This window comes from Pollicipes pollicipes, unplaced genomic scaffold (genome assembly GCF_011947565.3).
Source record: "Pollicipes pollicipes isolate AB1234 unplaced genomic scaffold, Ppol_2.1 Scaffold_1600;HRSCAF=1878_pilon_pilon_pilon, whole genome shotgun sequence".
Classification (NCBI taxonomy): Eukaryota; Metazoa; Arthropoda; class Thecostraca; order Pollicipedomorpha; family Pollicipedidae; genus Pollicipes; species Pollicipes pollicipes.
In genome coordinates, this window is record NW_023595962.1 from 21,728,557 (window position 1) to 21,753,732 (window position 25,176).

General features: G+C 50.0%; 1 protein-coding gene across 1 annotated transcript in view; it reads right to left on the reverse strand.

Annotated features, from left to right (window-relative positions):
* Positions 1–5,702: 5,702 nt before the first annotated feature.
* Positions 5,703–25,176, reverse strand: part of LOC119114425 (protein bric-a-brac 2) — a 29,170-nt gene continuing 9,696 nt past the window's right edge. Inside the window, exon 6 of the mRNA XM_037238592.1 lies at positions 5,703–6,036. Within this exon, the coding sequence (XP_037094487.1) occupies positions 5,819–6,036 (218 nt within the window). The 3' untranslated portion in view covers positions 5,703–5,818. The remainder of the gene's footprint in view (positions 6,037–25,176) is intronic.

Here is a 25,176-nt window from a genome sequence, read left to right on the forward strand (position 1 = left end):
GCCGACGCCTGCTCCTAGCCAACTCCCCCTCGTAACCGACGCATGCTCCTAGCCGACGCCTGCTCCTAGCCAACTCCCCCTCGTAACCGACGCATGCTCCTAGCCGACGCCTGCTCCTAGCCGACGCCTGTCTGGTGTAATGCGGACCGTGACGTCAGTCGGATCCTGGACGGCTTGGTCATACAGATCATTTGGATAGTCTGAGCCCCGGTCAACGCGAAGTCACGTTCCAGTTGAGAATAATTCCTGCTAGATTCCGGAGGATGCCCTAGTAGGAAGGAGAATTCCTGCTAGATTCCGAAGGATGCCCTGGTAGGAAGGAGAATTCCTGCTAGATTCCGAAGGATGCCCTGTTACGAAGCAAAGGCCGTCGTGGTATCTGTATCTGAATAAGTATCTGGTGTAATAACGATACAAAATGCGGCAGTGGACCCCCGTGGCGTTTAATCGTCCCCATTTCAATTCCGAGTGTGATGCGGCATTGTCTTTATCACATCCGATCTCGCACAGCCATAATGAGGGCGGACCGAGTGTTTTCGTATTCGGATCCCCTGTGACTCGGATGGAGACTCATTTAACGTGAGGGCAGCGGGACCGGCTCGCCAAATTTGTTGCATGGCGCCTAATGACGCGTCCTCGCTATAATTTCTGTTATGTATCCACTGATATAAGTACGGGCACGTGCCCCGGGGAAAACTCTGCACATGCACCCCTGAACTCGGACTCGTTTTGTTTCCGCCGGGCCCATGTTTCTCCGTAGCCGTACCCCTACCAGTAGCCCCTTCTCCCCCTCCCCTCCCGCTATAGTTGGTTTGGATCCCATGAGATTCGATCCCATGAATTTGGCTACTAGATGGCTGATACCACACCAGTGCCCCGAGAGCAGGCTTATGGCCAGCATCCAGATTTAGTGACGTCACTAAAGCGCGTCGTCGCGGCTTAGTGACGCGTCTTTATGCTCTTCTCTATATGAATTGTACACATACCAGGACTTTTTTGATGGTTCAACGGTGATTTCAACCACTTCATGCACCACATTTGTGTAGGGGTCTAAAATGAAACAACCATCTTGAAGATCATTGCATGCAGTTCACATAAGACTTGTCATACCTATTGTCATATACATGTATGTGTCTCATGACATAAGACTTGAAACCCTCTAGTTTCTGAGCTACACGCCCGCGAAAATGTGCAGACTATTTCAATGTCACTCATGCATGCGAGACGTCACAAAAACGTCACTGATTTACTGCCGCCCCATTGGCCATGCAGCGCTCAAGGACGACAAGAACATAACCATCAAGTCATTCAAGTCAGGCGTTCGTGAGAACGATTTCCAGATACATTGGACGTCAATTGGAGCGCAGTCAAAGGAGAGCAAACTGTGCAAGTTTAAATGCCGAATCATAAAGTGTGCTGCATAAGATAAAAAACTGGACACGGCTGTTGGTATTACGGAAATGGGGTGTGTAATCGAATACTTTAGAGGTAATGTTACACATTTGACGACGTTGAAGCACGTATCAGATATGATGAAATAAGCTCACCTATAACTGTTCGTATGCTTCTAAGTAAAAAATATTGCTGTAGATGATACTTATCTGTGCCCTAAATATGCTCGCCTATGCTTCATTGTTTGATTACGCCATCGTAGCTTGTATGACATTGATTGGGAGCCACTTGACGGTCGTTATATCTAGAAATCGTGCTAACGAACGCCAGATATGAGCGACTTGCCAATTAGATATCTATTGAATTTGATCACTGCATGGTCACGATAAAGGGGAAAAACACGAGCCCATAGTGGCATTTACTTCAGCGAACACGTCCAGCACCGCTGCGACCATCTCTTGGGGGGATGATAATGAGAGCTAGTGTAGCAATTTCGCTCGGCCAGTTTGGCATCCAGCATCTCTGACGTCATAGAAACGTTCTATAAAGCAATCAAGTAACGAAGTATTGGGAAGCATGTTTACTAAATAGAGAGATTGTGTTGTTCACAGAAGTCTTTTCCACTTAAAAGTATATCAATAATTATAAGTGACCTTATTTCATAATACATGATGATTGCTGCAATGTCTTCAAACGTGGAACACTCCTTTACGTCACGTCTTCAGCGACCACTAGGCAGAATGCGATCGCTCCGGAAAATTCGCAACAAAAATCCAAGCAAATCATGTCCAAATTCGCATACCTACGGCACAAAACAAGCTATGCAGATTGTATATTTGCGTATTGTACTCTGATTACCGCAGTGTATAAGGTAAGTCAAAGCGCAGTGATACACGGCAAATGCCAGAACGAATCATGCTATGGATATGTGACTCCGGCACCGACGCGCCACCAATTTACGTGCACTACAGATGCACACGAAACACAGAAGGCATAGAAGCGGCTCACCAGCGAAGTGACAGGCCAAACCGTGACTTTTAAAACGCGCTCGGGTGGGGGTCACATTGACCTCCCCGGAGGTTTTCCAGAACGATTCCGAACGGCGCGGTGGTAGCCGCGCCAAACTTTGCATAAGCTGTAGATAATTAAGTAGCGGATCTTTTGATGTTAAAAATTAGACTGAACCATTATAACGTTCCTGGCTTATAACAGGTCAAAGTTAGGCCATTGCTGTCAGAAAGCATTTCCAGGGAATCGTTTCAATGTGATGCAACAACGGGCGTTTAGACGAACAATGCATGTCCTAAGATGGTCTCTTAGGCAATGCACCTATTACATTTAGAATTAAAACCAATTCCATTGACCTAGGTTCAGGTATGAAGGTCAGATTGAGATCAAAACTAATCTGCCTTTTTACTGGAGAGCTTGACTTTATGGGGTAGTTTTAGTGCTAATTTTAAATTTATTCACTACAGGGACCGCAACAGACATCTCCTATGGGCTTTTAAAAAGTCAAAGTAGGTCACTAACCTAAAATGACCCAGGCCAATATATATATTTTAGGAACACAACACCTGGTGTAACCACAGACGCTCAGACAACACAAGAAGCAAACTGGCAGGTATTTGGTCCCTCTGACCTTATATATTGACCTTATTTGACATAACAGTAAAAGGTCTCTATCTCACTGATCCTTTGCTTAGAACAGGTTTCTAGCACCACGGCGGTTGTATGAGGAGATCCGGGGGCACGAGACACCAATCTGGAGTTGGACTGTGTTTGACGTTATTCGACCCCAAAGCCATGACCCCGGAACCCCAAACTTTAACACAACAGAGTTCACGTGCAGGCCAGTGCACCCTGTAAATTTGATGTATTTAGCTATGTTAGTTTTCAAGATCTCAGCGGGGTCAAATTGACCCCACCTGAGCAAAGGGCATTCAACCGGCCACTCGGACGCGTGTTAAGCGAAGAGATACGTCCGTGCCTTAGCACGGATTCCTGAAACGACAAGGTGCATGGAGCCGTTGTCAAAATCGTCAGCATAAGGTGTATATTTGCACAAGGAACTGGAATATAACGTATATTTTCAAAATCCATCGTTTAATGCGTTAAATCATCGTTAGATACCCGCTGGCATAATGTACTGATACACTGATGCACCAGATTCAACATCGTGACAGCATGCATATCAAAACACCATTTTCCTGGTTTGAATTCAGCAAGATTCACGAAGCAACAGCGAAAGAACAGCAAACGCACAACGAACTCACATGGACGCCGGCTACGTCAGCGAGAAACAATTTTCTCCGTCCTCCCCAGAAACGAGTCATCCACACTCGAGACCACGCGTGGGTCTGGCCCGTGTCAACCCTGAACAAACTGGAACTCCACGCGTCTTCTGTCGGCGCATGCGCCGTTCAGCGGCGCAACAATTTTCTGCTGCCCGGTGCCATCGTCTGAATCGCGTCATCACCAAGCCTGTGCACGTAGTGCAGGTGTCTGCGCAGGTCACTGACGCGACTGCTCGTTTTTCCACATAGCGCGCACGTGGTCAATCCGGTGTGCACCTTCTGGTGCATGTGCAGCGACACGTAACTTGAATATGTCTTCTCGCAGTTGTCACAGCTGAACAACGCTGCGGACACGGCAAATTACCAGTTAGGGGATGGGGATGTCGGGATATTAGGGATGAAACTGGGCCTTTCCGTCTTTTCCAGGGTATCCCTCCCTACCTCCGCCCTACCCCGCCCGTTGGTCATGTTTGTAAACGCCTATCCATGGCTAAGTCCAATGGCCAAAGCATGACTAAAACATTTTAGCATAAAATAAAACAATGTGAGCTTGGGTGGGTTCGGGTACCTAATCATGTGCCCCAGGCACTGAAAAAGTACTCCTGATTATTGATATTGAACCGTTGTATCTCATACATGATCCACCTTACAGAGGAAATACTCGCGCAAGGCTCGGTACAAAGTTCAACAATCGGAAAATGGACCAATGTCTGTCCAGAGTTTCGCTATGGATGTCAGTTAACCTCTCATAGAAGCGCTCATAAAAGTACCGTCCGGCTGCTGAATTGCTTGAAGGCTTGATCACAGAAAACGTTTGATTGATTGCGCACGTGGATATCTTATTTACCTGCATCTGACGGAGCCCAAATGCCAAGTGAACCCGTTTTAGGTGGAGACGAGTCCGACACCACCAGTCGGGTGCGTGCGAGTCCCAGTCGACGTGAATATGTTCACCAAGACCAACAATACTGTCGTTGCCAAACAGAGGCATTGTTTGTGTTGTGGTGACAGCTCATCTGTGAAGTTCATTTACGTCTCGAATCTGCAGTGCCGTTGACTCAGTGAGCAAATCCGCGCTCGACTTGTAATTTTCAGGTGTATTTCGTCGCACGTCGCTAAGCCTCGCTTCAGCGCGTGGGAAGTGAGCCAGCGTATCAACATACCGCAATGAGCCCCGGTGTACAAGCTTAATCCTTTAAGAACTCCGAGAACCAGCGGCTCAAATGGCATTTCTTCACTGCCTTGAACAGGGGAAGTTTGTGCTTCCTGCAACTGGATGGCCTTTACCGGTATCAGAAGCACCTTTCAAACTTTTTGCGAATGTATCTTAATGTAGTACTCTTCGCTCTTGCTGTTGCTCTTGCAATAAAATGCCCTGCCCACATAACAGACGCCGCGGGAAACAGTCCATCAAGACATGCTTGGTCGACATGTTGGTATCATGCATGAACTCACATGACCGTGAAAAGAAGAGCAAACGCCACACCAGGTGTGCTGCAATGCTACTATATTATAAAAATGGCACAGGCGCTGGTGACAAAAATATCGAATGGACGAGGTACAACAGACGAACACAGTAACACGAACGTAGTTTCTAAACGAGACCGACGAAATCCATGGGATGAGTCTTTGACATTAAAAAAGCACCACTCCAGAAGGGAATCGCAATGCTCCTCGCATAACGCACTCCAATGAATCAGCAAAGGCACTGGGCCTTTGCTGATTGGGTGGAGGATGGCGCTAGGCTGCACCGTCAGCCAAATTCACCAAAGGTTGCGTTTGAGCTGTAAATATGACCACATTCCAAGCAGCACAGCACGGAAAACGCGTACGCACCATCTATTACTCACGCAGTCGTCCTTCTTACGGTCGCATGTCCTGTCGCATCCACACAGACAGGTTTCTGTCTGAGTCTGTCCATATGCACAGTGTGCACGCAAGAGTCTTTAGCCCATCTCACCACTATGGGCACGGTCATGGGTATGCACGTCCGCGCAATATTTTCTTCTTCTCAAAGACGTTAAGCTCACATCGGTGGTGCGCACGCTTCCTCCGCGTAACCTTAAACACGCACACAAATCCCCAATCAAATCTCCAGCGCATGCGCACGCGCCGCTCCGCGCATGCGCCGTTCATCGCCGCACGATCTTCCTGTTGCGCGGCGCCATCTTGAGAATCGTCTCCTCGTCCAGCCGGTGCACAGTAGAGAGGTGCTTGCGCAGCACGCTCACCCGGCTGCAGGTCTTGCTGCACAGCGCGCAGGTGGTGAGGCCGAAGTGGACCTTGCGGTGCAGGTCCAGTGAGAGACGGCTCGAGTACGTCTTTCCACACAGCGGGCAGATGTGCTTCGCTGCAAATGCGGACAAGTGGCGGCGTTAGGGTTCAATACGCATCACGTTTTAGACTAGACAGTAATGGACCAAGCATAAATGCAACTGAGTGAATTTGTTTGCAGTCCTTTTGTCTTACAGGGAGTCAATCCAGACAACTTCTTGGACTTCCGAATTTGTGTAATTGCGCCGAGCTTAGTCCGCTTCCTGAGTTTTTGGCCCCCAACGCCACACATTTTTCTCATTTGGGTCAAAGTGACCTACCAGAACGACTGCAGACCACGAGAGCCAGGATGTTAGACAGTCGCCGCCCTGCGAGCATGTTAGAGCAGACACGTTGGGTCTCGAGGCGTGACCGTTTATTCGGGGCGTCTCTCATGAGTCGCACGCTCCGAACACAGATTTTGACGCTGTCCTCAAAACTGCCTGACCACGGCGTTGGCGATCTTTTCTCGGCTGCTTTAGCCGCCGTCCCCGACTGGTCCTTAAGGAGAGGGGGGGGGGGGGGGGGGCGTATCGCCATTATGGCCTGTTGTCTCTGTGTGAAGGGTGTGTGGTGGTTTCGGCTGTATTGGGAGGGTCTGCAGCTCCAGAGTTGACATCAGATCTTGGGAGGGCAGTCGTTTCTGCCTTAAGCGCTCGATCACGTCAAGGAGTCGACAAGTATGTGAGAGAATGACTTTTTGAAAGAGAAGCATGGATGGTGAAGCGGAACGTACCGCGGCGGCGACAATTACCTATGAAGCGCGAACATCTTGTTCTTTTAAACATACCTTTCAAGTGAAAAGTGAAGCTCACCAATCCGAGCGTCCAGACACTAGACACTAAACACAAAATGCCGTTAACTCAAAACGAAACCTGTGTTTGCAGCGCGAGTTTACCCAAACTCCAGCAGCTGTCCAAGAAGTTTGTGCAAAAAATCGAACAATACACCTTGATGTATTCTTGCGCGCAAACTTTGTGTGATGTTAACAAACGGCGCAACCATAGTGCAAGTGCCCATAACTGGACATGCATCACATTTATTACAACATTTCCTGATTTCCTCACGGGTGCCGCCTGTGATGCGTGTCTAACAGAGTACCCAACGAGTGCGTCCATGGTGCCCTGGAACCTGGCCCAAATGGACGCGCACGAAGGCTTCATGTCTTCATTTGGTCAACCCATCGAAACGCCGCAGCGATCATCGCAGGCACCTAGGGTCATACCGAACTCGTCCCACATTACGATGTACTGCAGAAACAGCTAAGGGCATCACGTGAAGTCTGAAGACCCGCGCGCGTTCTGATCAAGAGCGTGTGTTTCCACAGGCACAACAGAGTACACCTGAGCACGTAACAGAGCACAGAGCACAGCGCAGAGTAGAACGCAGTCGTACCCCGGCCACGATGCCACGCACCACCTCCTTCCACCTCTGCGGCGTGGACCCTCATCGCACACATTGTCGGGCATCGCGTAGCAGTTTCGTCGGATCCTGGTTAAGACTGCTCCCCTGCGTACAGTCCTCGCTGCATTCGTTTCGGCACAATCTGATCGATGTCCTCCTGTGGTAGCTTGTGTACCATCTTGAGATGCTTCCTCAAGTCGGCCACCTTGCTGGAGACCTTGCCGCAGACAACGCATACCGTCAGGCCTTCGTGCACCTTCATGTGAAGGGACAGAGACTTCTCGTGACCGTACCACTTGCCACAGATCTTGCAACTCATGCCGCCTGTCAAAGGAGGGAGCATTAGCCACCAGCAGTGCGAAAGACGGTAGCAGATGGACAAAAACACATGGGCAGGGCTTGAAATCAAACACTGCCTCGGGGGTGCAGGTTGCGATGAGACCATGTCAGTAGCAAGTCGGGGTGATCAGTGTGGTCAATCCCAACATAGCGTTACCACGAACCGTGAGTGAAATGCCGTGCGGGATGGGAGGGCGGTGTGCAACGCACAGATGCGAGAAAATGCGTGCCTGGCAGACAAGTGGGCGGGTCCTTCTCGTCGCCACGATCTTTGGTCACTTCCGCCACGATATCTGGCCTTTTCTGATCCCATGTTCAGCATCGCGAATCCAAACGGGGTAGCTCAGTGTCTCACGCTTGCTACGGCTGTCAACATATTTCCGGACGTGGGTTTCAAGATATCAATACGGCAAAATTCAAACCTATGCCATCGCGTGGATGCTTGAAAAGCGATGCCGGTTAAAGTCAAGAAAATGTCGAGCATAACATATGTCACTTTCCTACAATGCAGGTATGCCCTGTGAAAAGCTGTTGAACATTTGTATTGTAGAAAAACCCTACCAAACAAGCCTGAGCATGGTGGCGCAAGCGCGCTGGGCTGTGGTGCATCGTTTGGCATAAGGACATACATCGGCGCTTGCTGTTGTAAATACGTAAACGTACATGCATACAAAATACGTTGATGTGGTTTTTCGAGGACCCGCGCCAGGCCAGGCATTGCTCGCTCCACGTCGGCGTCCTCCGACACCAGCGGCGCTGTCGGCGCGCGAGTGCGCGAGAGTATGCACACTAATTTCAACCACACGAACACAACTGTCAATTTCCACATGAAGTGCATATTCACAATTTATTGACAACCACACAAAAAGGCGATGCCCCACTTCCAGAGTACAGTCAGCATGTTCTAATCGTTCGGAACTATAACAAAAAGGATGGAAATTCGGTTTACCATGCGTCCACAGCTTCATAAAGCATTCCGCGACGGGATACCTACAAGGCTAGCCGTGCCTGTTGCTGGCTGAGGAAGTTCAACCAAGGGGGTGGGGGGTGGAGGATCATGATGTGATGAGGGGTGCGATGGTGCAGCCCGTTCAACAAATGAGATGGAACATGGTCGAAAAGTTCGCGGCAGCACACTTTACAGTGATATAAACATGACTGACACACAAGACAGCTCACGACTCTGAGGCCTCGACTCCCTGCGAAACATTGCCAACCAACTCGATGCGGTTTCAAAGACAACTTCACACCGGTCAGTCATTCAAGAGCGCAGACCCAGTTCAGACCAAACGACGCGTCATTACGCTTCCATCACCATCCCACTTTGTTTCCGACACACAGGGCGCATCGCCCGTTCCACGAATCTTGCTGCTTGTCAACAAAGCTGGCTCCAGACCACACCGGAATCAGCTCGCAACTGATGTTCACTTAGTGCTGGCAGTCGCAAGTCGTGCTATTCCACAGCAGAACGAAAAAGCGTCTGGAATGGACGGCCCATCTTTGGAAGGCGGCCACACGTTTCCAGGTCGCAACGCAAGCTGGCTCGTTGGCGCTTCCCTTACGCATCCAAACGCGTGGCATCGACACCGGCGGTCGGCACAAATGTTCGCACACCCAGACTGACCCCTCGAAGTCGACCACTCGCCAGTCATCGAGCTTCACTCTCTCTTTTCTTCTCTCTCCCACACTCGCCCTGTCAGACAGCATACGAGACATCCCCTATGTCACCAGGTGGAGCACCCCGTCCGGTGTCGAGGGAACGCCTCAAAAGGCACCGGGCGAGCCCGCCAGTCACCAGCCGTCCGCCTCGCCCAGCGGCGGCGGCTGACCGCTGGCGGCCGGCGTCGGCCGCTCCTTGCTCTTGGTGGGCACGATGCGGCGCACCTGGTCGCCGGTCAGGTCGTGTGACAGCTCCAAGTGGCGGCGCAGGTCCGCCACGATGCTGCACACCTTGCCGCACAGCGGGCACGTGGTGAGGCCCAGGTGCTTCTTGCGGTGGTGGCGCAGTGAGTCGCGGTACTTGTACACGTTGCCGCACACGTCGCACCGGTGCACCGCGCCTGCAACAGTGCGGCACGTTAGCAGAGTTGGCAGCAGCGGAACTCTAAGCGAACGGTCCGAGTTCGATTCACGGGGAAGCCACGGTCGCTGGAAGCTAAGACGACTGGGGCAGTCGCTGACAGTCCAAGCCACGGTAGCGCCGCGCCACGCGCCGCGCGCGTCCAACAAGAGGGTGACGGGAAGGCACGGAAAGTTCGGGAGCTGAGTCAGGCAGGATTGAGTCCAGCACAGCGTTGGGCGCTTTGCAATAGGCTCCAACAGGTCAGCGTAAGCTGCGACTATGACGTCGCACGCCCATGGAAACAGGCAAACTGCCTCTGTACCATCGCGCATTATGTGATGTTCTGACATGGCTCACAGGCGGACGCAACCACTACGCCAATTGAAATAAGCACCGGCGAAATATCGTGCCACATGGTGCTGTGGCATGCGTTTCTGCCGTTCACAACCGAACCATTCAGGTATGAAAGCACGAGGCACCGCCAACGCGACCCTCTCGCGCCAGATCCGAAGATAAAGACGACTTTGGTCCTTAGCCAGAAATGATAAACGTTTCTAGCGTATCAAAGAATTGCCACTCACCACGACGTTGCCAGCCTCGCCATACCTATACTACTCATGGAAGCTAACTGACGGCCATTTGTCTTGGCATGCTTCTCCGCCGTCCACGGAATTCGGATACAAAACAGTCACGAGTCATCCTATTTGTGACATCCAGAGTCATCAATGCGGTGACGTTGAGAATTGGCTTTCAGGCTTTAACGAATATCAGTAGCTTTTTTGGCGGCGCTCTTTGGTTGCTTATGTCCAAACATAACAAGCATGCCATACTAGTGTGAATTTCACGGGATTTCCTGGTTCATCCGCTTGCGTAAGTCCGTGCAATGGATTGCAACCAAAAACTGTGGAATCATTTTATGCAAGACACGAGAGCAGTACTTAGGCCATTCAAATCTAGGCATCCGTTCAAATCCGTTCAAAACAAAGCAGAGAAAACAAGTATTCTCCTAGCTATTCGATCACGAATAATAAAATGTCCTTATGACTGCGTAATATTCCTCGCAACTGCGCTGAACAAATCATGTTAAATAACGATACGGCAAAGTGAGCATATACAAAAAAACCCTCTTGTGCGAACTGCAGAGCTACGACGTGGCACGTAATCCTTTTTTGCCCTCAGCGACACCCCAGTATGCCTGACTCATGGATCTGAAGAGAAAAGTTGCGCCTTCTTACGCCAGTTACGCATTTTTGCACTTGAGGTTATACTGTGGGCGGTTATACACTTTAGGTTATACTGTGGGCGCAGCGCTAACCCGAGGTGACTGTGCGCCCGCGCCGCCCCGGCCATGTCTTATCCATGTCTTATGTCTTATCCAAGTCTTATCCGCGTGTGCCAGCGTCCAGTTACGGGACGGCGGGTTGTGACTTGCATGTGGGGAGATCCGGATGGCAAAGGGAGCAGGAGTCCTGTGCGCCACTGAGCGTATCAGTTCATTGGCGTGATACAGGTAGAATGCAGTGCGCTTTCCGGCACGTCTCTTGTTAGCGCATCGACCGTGCCGATCCGCGAATGTAGACATTAATGCTTGCTCGTTAAGGAACCCACACGTACTGATGAAAATTGCGGATTTGAGAGTGCGTCCAAATTTGTGCGAGACTTAATATCAGGGGTCAAGTTGAGAAGAGTTTATGTAACAGCATACAAGCGTCATCAAAATACTACATCTAACAGTTAAATAACGTATTTGGACACGGCGAAGAAATCGCAGTCGCCCGTGATGAGCTATGGAAAAGACTAAGTAAAGAAACCAGGCAAGGTTTGTGGACGCCGGGAGGTGAGCAGCGCGCACGTTGGAAAATTGCTAAGGGCTAAAAACATTGCCTTGTTTAGAGTGACAATGGCGTCTTGAAAAACCAACTATCACTGGTCCCTGCTGGCTTCTGCTGGCCTCGGCTGACTTTTTGAGACTGTGCTGTTAATGGTAATTGGGGCCGCTGAGTGTGAATTGTAAGGTGTTTGAGTTTGTTTTTGTCAACCATCACACTTCAATACCATTACATTACAAAACTCCATTTCACTCAGACGTGCTGTCAAATTTGGCCGGTCTAGCCTGACCAATTCACCGAGAGGGCATTGGGTGTACCGCTGGATTTAGAATGTTTTGCATCGGCGACCGGTTGTTATGCAACACCTATCACTTACTACATTACAAGCTTTTGGTAAGTTGTGTTTCCGTAGTCGTTCAGACCTGAACTGAATGATCGTCATAAAAACGACCATGGTCTTCGCATGGGATTGCTTCCGTAGCGGAGGGGCTTCACACTTGCAATACTTAAACTTGACTCGACAGGTGTCCTCACCTTGACTTGAAATTCGAGAGGTGCCCTACTAATCGGTGCGTGCTTGCAGAGCCGGAATTGAATATCGTTATGTGAACGCGTTTTAGCTCCTACTCTTTGTGTTCTTTCATATTTCTCCGTGATTTTATAACGTTTACTTGCATTTACATGCTCGGCTATGGCGCTTTTTAAAGTTATCCGATTTCTAGCTTCATTTGCATCTATCACGTACTTTTTCCCAACTTCTTGAACGATGTAGCACAAGATGTGATTCGTGTCCGCTTGTGCTAAACGCATTATACTGGTTGAGAGCCAATTGAAGTACATTGGTCCCTAAAGTTGTGCTGACGTACGCCAAGCACGAATAACTCGATGATGATAATTGTCACCACATGACCACATGACCTAGACATGACATGACCTAGACACCACATGACCAATGCAGTAGCAGTATTCGTGTGACGTTTCTTCATCGCCATGCAAAGTTTCCGGGCGTCAAACTAAGAAAATAGAGGGTTTTGGGTCTTAAAAAGGGCATGGCCGTGAACCGCACTGAACCAACGGTTTTGAGGGCGACTCGAATGAACTCAACGCTTGAAAAGGGCATTGCTATGAGCTGCACTGAATTGGCGGTTTCGAAGACGGTGTGGCTAGCCGCGCAGTGAAGTAGTCAGAGCGCCTCAACAGCCGCATTCCGCAACCCAGTCAAATCACCAAAAACGTAACAAAGGACTTGTTTTCAAATCGTAACAAATGAATTGCTTTCAACTTTCATTTTCCACATCGAGTCATTCTGAAATATCCTTTTCGTTACCCTTTTGCCCTGAGAAACCCTGCTAGGCTTGACAACTTAAACAGCTTGTGATGAAATGACGCCATCTGACAGGACCATAACTCGTATCATTCATAAAATCCATCATATGTGTGGACACGGATGTTATGATGAGGCTGCTTTTGGAAAATGCGTAACATCTGGCGGTGGCATCTCAATCGATCATAAGTTTTAAAACAAAGATTGGATAAATTTTACGTGTTGTTTTTTTTTACTTAAAAAAAATCAGAATTCAAAGTGCCAAATCAAAGTGATAAGGCCGACAATAAACAAATGCAATTCGTTAAACGTGGCCTGAGACCATCAGCCAAACAAACAGTCAGAGATGCGTTTATAGTTAAGGAAAGAGCGTCAATTGGTATTTTTTATTGTCGATGCCACACTTCTGCGGAAGACAAAACCAGCAAAAAAGAAAAAACATAATTTGTCTTTTTTTTGTTTTGTCTTGTCATAATTGTTTTGTCTTCAGCGGAAGACAAAACAGGTCTTAGTGCAGCATACCAATTACTTTGGCACCTGGAGAAGACGCGAAGTGGGATAGAAGACGCGAAGACGCGGCTGCTCGTCAGTTACTGGAAAGGAAAGCGATGCTTATCTTTTTACCAGACTACGAGTGTTTCGAGCGGTCAGTGGTGCATACCGAACCCTTACATCGTGGAATCCCGGACCGGAGTTCGGCGTCTCACACCTCGGCAAAGGTCAGTCCGATGCCTCGGCCACGATGAGCGCGAAACGTTTAAAATCACTCTGTGATCGTGGTCAACTCACTAAATGCGATCCAGTAGCCAGTCTACCTAAAACACTACTGGTAATGGTTGAAAGAAAGCCGGTGCGGGCCTATTGTTTCATTTACACATTTTATTACAATACGAAACAACAGGGTAAAACTAGGAAGGACCAACGCAAATGCAAAACCTAAATTACATGTGCTTTCCTGACCCAACGGGAAAACAGAAAAATAGCCATCATCGGCAGGATCCCATCTTTCCAACCTGGCGCGAGGCTCCTAAACAAGAATTTGCCTCGCCCAAACACCACCTGCACACATCCTTCTACGTTTCTGCAAGGCTCTGGCATCCCACTGCTTCGCTGGTGATCATAAAAAACATCCTTAACCGCACCGCTGGACGTCCGTCAGCCCTTGACGTCAACAAAAATCCGTCAGCGTGTCAAACATGACAACAGGCCACCATGCCTGGGGAAGCAAGCTACCAAGGCAATACAGCAACGGAGATGGCGCAGGCATCCACGTGCATACGCTTTCTAAATAACTCACGCAGGCAAAGGCATCCTCGAGCTGCTGCTTGAAGGGACCGCCAAACGACCCTCCGAATGTGTCCACTAGCCGGTCAACTCGGGCGCGGACGCGACCGCAGCATCCCAACAGCACCTGCTCGCCGACTCCCCTCACCATGAATAACCACCGTCAGCCATCTGCCATTACCTTCGCAATCGCACACCACCACGAGGTAGTAGGCAGCCCATATGCTGGTGCAACAGCTCAGTGTTCGCTTATCGTGAGTTAACGCACAGTGGTCTGGTCAAGGTCAGCACGCGACTGCCGAGCTCAGTAGCATAACAGGTCAGCACGATCGGCACGGTCAGGTCAGCACGCAGCTGCCGAGGTCAGTAGCATAACAGTCCTTCACGCTGATTGTGGCGAGACAAGCTGAAACACAGCCGACGATGTGACTTGCCTCCATCATCTCATGATCCACGATACCCTGAACCGCAAAATCACACATCGCCCGAGCCGGGCCCCGACTCGGGGCCCGACTCGGGGCCACCTGACCGAACCACTGATAACCCCTAACGCACAATCAGTCGGTGCCGCGAAGCGTGCCACTGGTGCAGTCCGCCGCGGACGCGCGCTGTTGGTAGCATGTCTCTGCACAGGCCACCGAGGATACGTTCTGTCGGTCCGCGTCACCGGCGACGCCAACATCAGTCACGATCGCAGGTCTTCGCTGACCTGGCCCCTTGAGCGGCAGACTGCATGAAGGCATCAGGCTAAGCCCTGCCGCTTTCCACGAGATCTGCCAGCCCTACATCAACGGAACTCCTGCACTCTGCCACACAGTATCGCTGCACCCCCGACGCCATCTAGGAGCGCTACATCACCGAAAATCGTGCGAGCTGCCATCACCCACACAACACGTCGCACACACGCCCGCGTCACGGGACCAAGCCGTCGATCTGCCCAGCCCACGCGAGCTCACGACGGTCCCGTCTCCGGCGTCGAGGTCAGCACTCCCCCGACGACGCGCGCCTCAGACGCAAACTGCCGCCTCTTGTTGGTCATGCGGTCCACCTGGTCCTGAGTGAGGCCGTGACGCGTCACCATGTGCCGGCGCATGTTGGACGTCATGCCAAGCAGCTGATGGCAGACGGGGCACGTGGTGCGGCCGGCGTGCTTTTTCATGTGCTCCGTCAGGTTGCGCCGGTGCACGTACGAGGCGCCGCACACGTGGCACGTGGGCAGGCCTCCTGAAACGGAGCAGCGACGGTTGCAGTTCCGCTGTGACGCTCACGCGCCCCGCAGCGTGGATCGCTACCGCTGCAGGCCGCCACGGGCGCGGTTCGGCTTGGAGTGGCACATCCACACTGTACAGAACTGTGCATTGGCACACCGGGAACTGTACAGAACTGCACATTGGGACGCCGAGAACTGTACAGAACTGTACATCGGCACACCGAGAACTGTACAGAACTGCACACTGGCACGCCGAGAACTGTACAGAACTGTACATCGGCACACCGAGAACTGTATAGAACTGTACATAGGCACAGCGATAACTGTATAGCTGTGGAGGAGCCGGGAGCCGACTGTTTGGTGGGAGCCGACTGCTTGCAGCAGGAAAGCAAGCGCAACTGCCTGAGAGGAGAGGGGCTAACGCTGTCCTGCCACTCGCCGTTCGAGTCGGCGCCAGTGCACTGCTACCAGTCAGGGGCCTCGAACTTTACGTGAGGCACGCTTAGCTCGCGACTCCATAGCACAGTGCAGCAGCCAGCAAGCCTACGTAGTGGCACAGACGAAGCTGGACAAAAACACGTCGGAAAGCCCGGTCTTGTACCCTGTTTCTCGTCATATTCGCTAACAGCCTGTTTATAATTTCAGTAGTGCGGCATCATTGGGCTCTACGACGCACTCAACTGCTGAGACTACAGGGCGCCGCCTGACCCTCACCATGGAGGGAAGGGCGGACACCGTGGACTCCGTACCTCTGGTGTCCCTGACGTGCAGCTTAACAGCTACACCATGGGTACCCCGTTTCTGCACTGCATTACCGAAGTTCATAGAGACATAACGAAACCACCCCGCGTCAAACTGTATTTGCTAAACGTTTAGGGAAGCACAGACCAAGTCCGCAGGCCTTAAAATCGATCAATCTAACCACACTGAGTTCTGATATTCGTCATTAATAAACAAAAGATCAATTCTCACTGCCAGCGCGACCAGTAAAACACAATACACTATGCACACAAGAGCCTGACCGTGTTCACCGCAAGGGGGGAATCATTAAAAGGCATGTTGCACATTTGAAAATATTACCAAGCATCAAATATGATGACAAAAGATCACTTATGACCATAGGTATACTTTTATGTGAAATACTTCTCTAGACAACACAATTTTTCTGTTTAATAAATACGCTCCTCAATTCGCCACTGCTTGAGTACGTCATCATATCTTGTAAAACATTGCTTGAGAGCCAACTGATGGCCCTTACATCAGATCGTGCTCACGGACGCCACATATAAACGGTTTGACAATTATATTTTTATTGATCTTGACTGCCCCGTGCCTAATGGAATGAGCTAACTGGAATGACATTACTACGGCGTCGTGGATGCCCGGGTAACCTCGAAATAGTCTCCCCGAAATAGTCCGCACACCTTGACAGACGCGTAGCCCAGGCACTAGAGAGGTTTACGTCTTAAAAAGGGCAGGGCTGCAATCTGTACCACACCGTCTTCGAGACGCATATGTCTGCTCACAGTCGCATACAAATGTGGAGCACTCCCTCCAACTAGCCCTCCCGCACGAATAGTAACTGAACTGAATCGCAGCGGATTCCCAGATGGCTCCTTGATTATTATGATATAGCCGGCCGCGACTGCTTAACTCAGCAGCCTTGTGGTACTATGCCAGCACGCGGCGCTCGCAGCGCAGTTGATTAACGGGCCTACTGAGGAAATAACGCAGTATGCATACTGAACTTCATGGCGCCTTTGTGCTCGTCATGTCATCAGACTACATCACGACAGCCCGCCATCGCGTGCGAGAAAATGTCATACACATCCACGCTGCAGCGAACTAGACTATCTCTCTTTGCCCATTTGACGGCAGCAGGTTGCCCAAGCGGAATCTAGCGTCGACACAAAGCCCCAGCTCGGCCATCTGGAACAACCAACACCACGGCCAATCACAGCCACTTTGTAATGATCCCGTCCGTTGACGGCACTCCGTAGGCCCGGCATCAGGCCAAGATCACCTCTCCGCTTCCCCAAACGCTGCCACCATCGCCGCCCTCCGCCTCCGCAGCCCCAGTCAGCGCGCCGGCCGCTGCTCAGAGTCCGCCACGTCCCACGGCCGCTGCTCGGCGTCCGCCACGTCCCACGGCCGCTGCTCAGTACTCGCCACGTCCCACGGCCGCTGCTCGGCGTCCGCCACGTCCCACGGCCGCTGTTCGGCGTCCGCCACGTCCCACGGCCCGGGCGCAGCAGCAGCGGGACGCGTCGCCAACGCTGCGTCCCGGCCAGGCGCCGCCGGCCGCGGACCGCTCCGCCTCTTGTGGGTCATGCGGTCCACCTCGGCCACAGCCAGCCCGTGCTGACTGGCCATGTGCCTCCGCATGTGCGACACCATGGCGAACGCCTGCGAGCAGACGGGACACCTGGTCTGGCCCAGGTGCTTCTTCATGTGCGACGTCAGGTTGCGCCGGTGGGCGTAGGCCACGCCGCAGGTGCGGCAGACGTGCTGGCGCTCTGAAACGGAGCGGGCCGCGGTGACGGAGACGTCTCAGCGGCGGCAACGGCGACAGCACACCGAGCAAGCCCGTTGCTTCAGCACGAACGGCGCGCTGGCGGCTGTGGCTGAAGAGGTGGCGTAGTTTGGAGCGGAAGAGCCAAGGCTCCGGAGAAGCTGTGGCAGCCATCAAGGCGGTCCCGACTGTGCGCGTGCGACACTTTCTCACCAACGTTGGCAGAATCGACGTTGGAACGCTCGGTGTTACAGCAGAGCCCGTGGACCATCTTGAACATAGCTCTCATTTGGCGTCCCAACAGGAATTCCATCTAGCACGTACATATTCGTCCGAAGATTCGTGCAAGCCATGGTATAAGAAATTCAGCCGGCAATGACGGAAAGAAAATGGTCGCATATGACATCAGCCCAATGTGCATTCCGTGTAAAATGCATGAAGCGCGCAACACCACGGCGACCCTACAATACCAAAACGAAGACGTTGAGGGCCAAGCACATACCATTGCCTCCCGATGTAGCAACGAAAAAGTGAAAAATACGGTCACATTTCTGACAAAAAGTCCGGTGGCAGTTATCAAGCGGGTAAAACTGTATCAATCCAATGCACAATCATCTTTTTACGATGCAGTACAGCTTTGTATAATGCAGTTCCCCACTTCCACCAACCAATGTTATCGCTAACAACGTGTTTTAATGCACCACCATCCATGACAATATACGTGAAAAAGTGGCTAAATAAAAGTATAAAAAAGTTTCAGGGACACTTTTGAGCGGATGGGGCGCAACAGGACCCCGGCAATCGCAGCGCCCATAAAACCAGATACCATCATCACCACTTCAGAGTGGGCGCCTCAAAATAGTAAAGAACGTGCACCTTCGTGCCGAAACAACTAGAATTCCTCACGGCATCTCGAGAAATCTGTTTCTCGATGGCCCCAGCACGCGTGGTGTCCCTGCGTGGCAGCCGCGGGCTGGGACGCCGCCAACCAAAGTTGACTTTGGGCGGTGTTTAGTATGAGTGGTCAGCCAAGGAATTTCGAGGAGCGCACTGCTTGCTATGAGTCAAGGATTCACATGAATTACATGCATTGGCTCAAATCTATTCTTAGCCGATAGGGCTATGACTTTCGAGCCTTCTGGTCCGCAACATTCCGACCCAAAAAGGCCGCAAGAGCTTTTAATACTTCTACTGCCGGCTACATTGCGGGCAATGGCGGGTACTCTTCAAATAAAATTGTCCTACTTGCATTTTCTTAACCACAAATGTATTCTTAACTATCTAGCAATTGTTGGTATCACACACTGCTGAAAAACAGAAGCTATCTGCTTACACAACAATGATAAAACGCAGAGGCTACATTTCATTATTAAGTTGGCGATGCATAATGCAAACCAACCTTTTCAAAACCAGCTTTATTTAATTAGTTTTAAGCTTTACAATGCATGTAATTTCATAACCGAATAACTTATGGCATCCTGTAGCTCTGAGAGTAAACTACCATAGCTTAATAAGTGTCCAACCTGCATGTGTGCATAATTACTTCACTGCACATTAGGAGCGAATACAATCTCAACACAAGAGCCAGGCACATTCTGACAAAACCCCACTTCAGTAGTACATTCTGTCACGGGCGAAGTTTCCTATTCAATCAGTGGGCTCCAGCTCCAGTTCCCAACAAAACGAGTGGCGTTATTTATCCTGATCAGCCACATCCCAAACACATCTTGCAAAACAACACTCCTGGATTTGGCGCCCAATCTGTCAGATAAACCACAGGTCAAAAACGATACAGGTAACATGCAAACACACAATGGTTTATACGCAAACGTGATGGATACAGTAAAATAGAACATATTCAAACAGGAAGCAGCACCCAATGCCTGGAATGAGTCTGAAAGCATGGCCCTACATTGTAATTCCAAAAACATGCCCGTGAAATCCATAACGGCAAGCCAATTCAGTATTCACGCAGCTCACGACGTTCTCCGCAAATTATAGAACATTATTTAGCAATGCCTTCTGATTTGGTGCATATATGCTTTTTGTTTATACACCATGTTTCTGCACACAGTTTTGCAGTTTAACTAAGCCCAACTTTCATTTTAAACAATAATTTCTAAAATCAAAACAAATTATGGTATCATACTACTTATTGGTTTACCAGATACTTGTGATACCAATCACGAAATTCAGAGTGATGAAGGTTTGTCCAATGTTATCACAATCGAAGGTAAATTCCTTTACATAAAGGACATGTTACATATGAAAGCAACCAAGTCATTTGTGAGGAATGTTTTGCATACTCAGAGCTCTTTGATTTTTACTGCTTGTGGTAGCCCATATTCGATCTCGTACAGGTTCATAACCTGAGCATTACGCGTTCATTAAGGTTCATAAAGCAGCAAAATCTGTAGTCAACCTCGAGTAGCGGCACATTTACGCATACAGCGTGGTGGCAACTCTGTGATGTTATAGTTTTAAGCTTGACAGCTGGAGTGCATCTTTCAAAGCATATTATTGTCCCAGCTGTACATTTTTTGTGTGTCGACTGCAGATATAAATAAAAAAACAGTTATACTCGAGCAGTGATATTTCATTACCTTCTACAAGTCGACTTGTTTAACAAGCACTGCATCCCTTCATGATTTCCACGTCATCAGCATCTCACTCGTACACTGCTGTGTTCACAAATGCTCGTCCCACCACTACCCAATTGCAGCTGCATTTTACATCACTGACCCTGAAAACATTCGCAATTGGCATCTCATTGTCCAAGTCAAAACAAATCAGACACTACACCTCACCACCTGCTCAGGTAGCGGTACTGTCGGACCGCACTCTTTCAAGATAACTGTACTGATTCCTTTCCAGTGTGCTTCGAGTGCTCCACTACGTAGTTCAGGCCTGTCCGAACGAGGGAAAATTTTACGCAGTTGCGCCTTTTTGTACTTTGTTTTTGTGAAACACCTGTCGATATCTTTCGCGTGACTGTGATATTATGTTATTTGCCGCCGGTGAAGTGAAGAAACTTGGTATCAAAGCAAAGACCAGGTTGTCAGTCTATGGAAGTACGACTTGTCGCGTGGTTTTAGTTTGTCTAAGATGCGCCATCAGCTTTCACACGTACTGGTCGTTTCCGTCCCGTTGATTCGTGCAACTGTTCACCTACCAGAGTTGTATTCGCACACGCACAGCGCACGGAGCCCTCAATACCATGGACGTCAAAATAATTATATTGAACTATCATTCTTAGAAGATTCACATAGACTTCACATTGCTGCCAATACCAATAGTTACTCAAGATACCTGCAGGAGTGTTTTTTAAGAACAAAACGAAAACACTAGACACAATCCCTTAAATAGAAAGTCATCCCAAATTGAAAACGGCATACTGTTCAACAGTCCATGTCTAAGTAAACACATCTTGCGTAAATAAGCGTGCGTGCGTGCGTGCGTGCGTGCGTGTGTGTGTGTGCGTGTCAGACGAAGACCGAAGACTAATATATGCGTATAGCGCATAGCAGTTGGCATCTGGAACAACTGCATGCAGTCAACGTGTGACCTATGTAGAAAAACGCAATATTCCAGGCAACATAAGTACGAGATCATTCCACAGCATTCCCAAATTCAGTTCAAACGTAAAAAAGCTTAAAAACAACTAAAAGCTTAGCACGATATGACACGACACTACAAATATCAAGCATTCACCGGTGGATGGGAGCATGGTAACAGAAGACCCCAGCGCACAGCGAGCGGGACCAGTACACAGCAAACGGGACCGGACCCACCACAAAAGCTGTCCAGATTAGTGTCTGCGGCACGGCAAAAACCGACCCGAACGGAAATCTACGGCTTTCGCAGTACTCTTATCAGACCACCACGCCGGTATCGTTCCAAGCGCAGCCATCTTTGAGAGCACCATTCTACGAACTACAGAGAGATGCCAAACGCTTCACAGTCAGAGTTATATACGTCAGATGCCTATCGTTTTAGTCCAAACTTTTCACGAAAACCTTTAAAAAATATTAGAACCACCTAAATATGAGTTTGCGCGAACTGTGCGACTTTTCAACATGATGATGACGATTTGGGCTTTGGGCAACACAGACTACGTTGGTCATATGGCGCCAGACTTTTGAACACACACACACCCGCACGCACGCACCTCCGCACGCACACACCCCGCACGCACGCACGCACGCACGCACACACGCACACACACACACACACATAGCTATGCATACGTCCAAGCAACATGAAAGCACAGTCCTACTGACATTGCTTAGTGCTTCACTCTTTGTTTTATATTGATGACCTACTGAGACAGCACAGAGCTCACCCTGCTGCTTAAATAAGCTCCCAAGTGGCTGGCATTTCACAGATCGAGAACGTTTTACGTAGTAAAAAGTTCTCGGCTCTATCAGTGGTATGAGGGAGAACGTATCGGCTTGCAACGTATGGATACTACACTGGTAACTCAACAACACTGCCTGCACCTATACTTCATTCCCACAGTTCGCTGGACTACATGTAACCCGTCCTCCCAGCACCCCACCACCACACCAACAGCGGATTTCCTCGCTGCAGTCTTCGTATCTACTTGAAGACAGTGAAAAAACAGTAAGAAGTCAAACCGTCATAAACACGGGAGATGAAACCACAAAAATATGAGACCCACCTGCAGCAGCAGTCGACGTATTGCTTCCAGTCCGTCAGGGCACAATCACTTCTTCGTGCTGCAACAATGCTGTTCTGCACATTGACCTCAGAAGCAAAGCCGCGAAAAATACGCATGCGCGAAGCTTCTGTGATGTAAGAAGGCTCATTTACAGAAGCCTGATAAGCACTTCGATGCTTGGCGCATCAGATACGATAAACAGCGATCTTGATGACCTACAATATATAACCTACAATATATATCCTACAGTATATACAATATTACAGCTCTCAATAGCATGGCCAACCACAAAAGCCTTGCATCTGTTACTTTTATGTCGAATATCTTTGGATCGAGCGGAATGTTTTTCGTAACCTGCCTAGGTAGCACGCCAGGTACACAATGATATTTGATGCCACTTGAGAAAATTCTGCAAGACTCGAGAACGCTGAAGTTTTCCTACAAATGGTGATATGGTACGGGTCGCAAATTCATAACTTATACGGTTGCATCGCTCATCCGAAAAGGCATGAATTTTGCCTTGCTATTTTGCAGAAGGCGCGCTAAACGATGCAAAAGTCGGGGTAGGGTGCATACATCCCATACCCCCCCCCCCCCCTTCCCGCCCCCCACGCGTACGTAAGCGTCAGAAAATTGAAATTTTGCCCGTGAGTTATCAACGAACACAGGACTAGAATAAACGGATATTCCTATCTGGTGCGTGCGCCGGACGCCATTTTCGTGACTGTTGGAACCAAAAACCACTTGAATGGAAACCGGGTAGTGACCATGAACCCCATCACCACACCACTACCAGTCTTTTACGAATCGGCTTTCCAACGTTGTCAAGTTACCCCACACTTCATCCAAAAGAGCCCTTCGAAAGACACATGAAGACATGCTTTCCAAAGGACGTGCAGGACGCAATTAGAGAGCGCATGTAGTATGAATGGCATGAAAAAACTCAGCGACGACAGTGAACCGCAACGGCACTCGTGAGTCGCTCAACAAACTGACGAGCTCAAACACGATCAATGACGCACACAACATTGGCCGTCACACAGGCACACAGTACGCTGGCCGACGCGTTCACAATGCGGCCAGATCTGATCGGTCCGCCGGTCCTTTAAATGCATTACGCTTCTCGCAGGACCAGCTAGAGCCGGAACAACGGTACCCGAACGTCTGCCGCTGCCGTGAGACCTTTTGGCAGACGTCCTCAGGCGGCCGCTCAGAAATCCATGTGCCATGTGCCTCAGAACTGTGTGCCATGTGCCTGTGTGACTTCCGCTTCGCTCAGACATGCCCGCAGACCGCATCCGCCGAACAGCCGCATGTCCGCGACCACTGGCACACATTTGGATGTGGTCGCGGTGTGAGCAATTATCACCAGGGAACACTTCAATGTCCCAAGGGGAAGGATTGAGCATAAGGCGGCGATGTAACGCTGGTGTTTACCGAGCGGTCGATTTCCACCAAGCAGTTTCGAATCTACCGTGATGGCGGCGCTTCACGGCGGGCTGCAGCAAAGCCCTCCCGTAAGTCCAAACTGAAACAAGTTGCCTTTTTGGGGTACAGTTCTCGGCGCCCCTTCGACCACTGCAGACACTGTTCACACCAGTGAACAGCAGAGAGCTTATTCGCCGTGAAATCCGCCGCGCGACCGGATGATCACGGGCCAGACCAAGTGATCCGGCCAAAGACCACTGACCACGTGCCATCGATTTGCTTACGACGCATTAATCATACCTATGCCAGGATGGTAACTGGTCGGTGCACTGCGGGATATGTAAAACTGATAATGTTCGGGCTTTTGTGCTTGTTCGAAATGTGTGCACATTCGCAGCTAAAGCAATGGAGTGAAAGGCATCGAGCCCACCAAAAATTGGGAATGCTATGCATAGAAAGCCGGGGCATCTTACGACCTATGTCGTGTCCTTGTTTTTGCCAGTTGTTCGTTCTTTGCACTCAACTGTTTATGGAGCATGTAGATCATACGACGACCAATACGGAAGGTTGATTCGATGCATCAGTATCAAAGCAAGACTTTGAACCAAGACATTAGGGTGTCGCGAACCGACGAACAGGAGCAAAAGGAGCAACATAAGACCGAGTCACAAAAAGTATGCACATTTTCGTCACTGCATTTGCTAGGGCTGCACACTCACTTTAACCAATGCGCAATCAGAGCTGGTAGATCCCAATATTTCCTTCAGTGTGACAGCAAATGTAAAATGCGAGAGTTCGACACAGTTTTTACGGGTCCAAAACTTTAAGCGTCGTCGGCGCACGACATTTCGCCGCCTCCGACGGCCCGGGGATAGCCCGCTGACGATTCCACGCGTGACGTCACGTGCCAAAACATTCGAAGTACAACATGGGGCAGTCGTAACCCGCACGTGATGCACTCGCTTGACGTTTTCTTAGGTGATTTTACGCGACTTATAAGGGTTGATATGTCGGGTAGGGCCAAAAGAGATCAAGACACGCTTCTGCCGTCACCACAAACTTCGTTTCAATCGCATACTAGCAGTAACTGTCACATTCAAACGG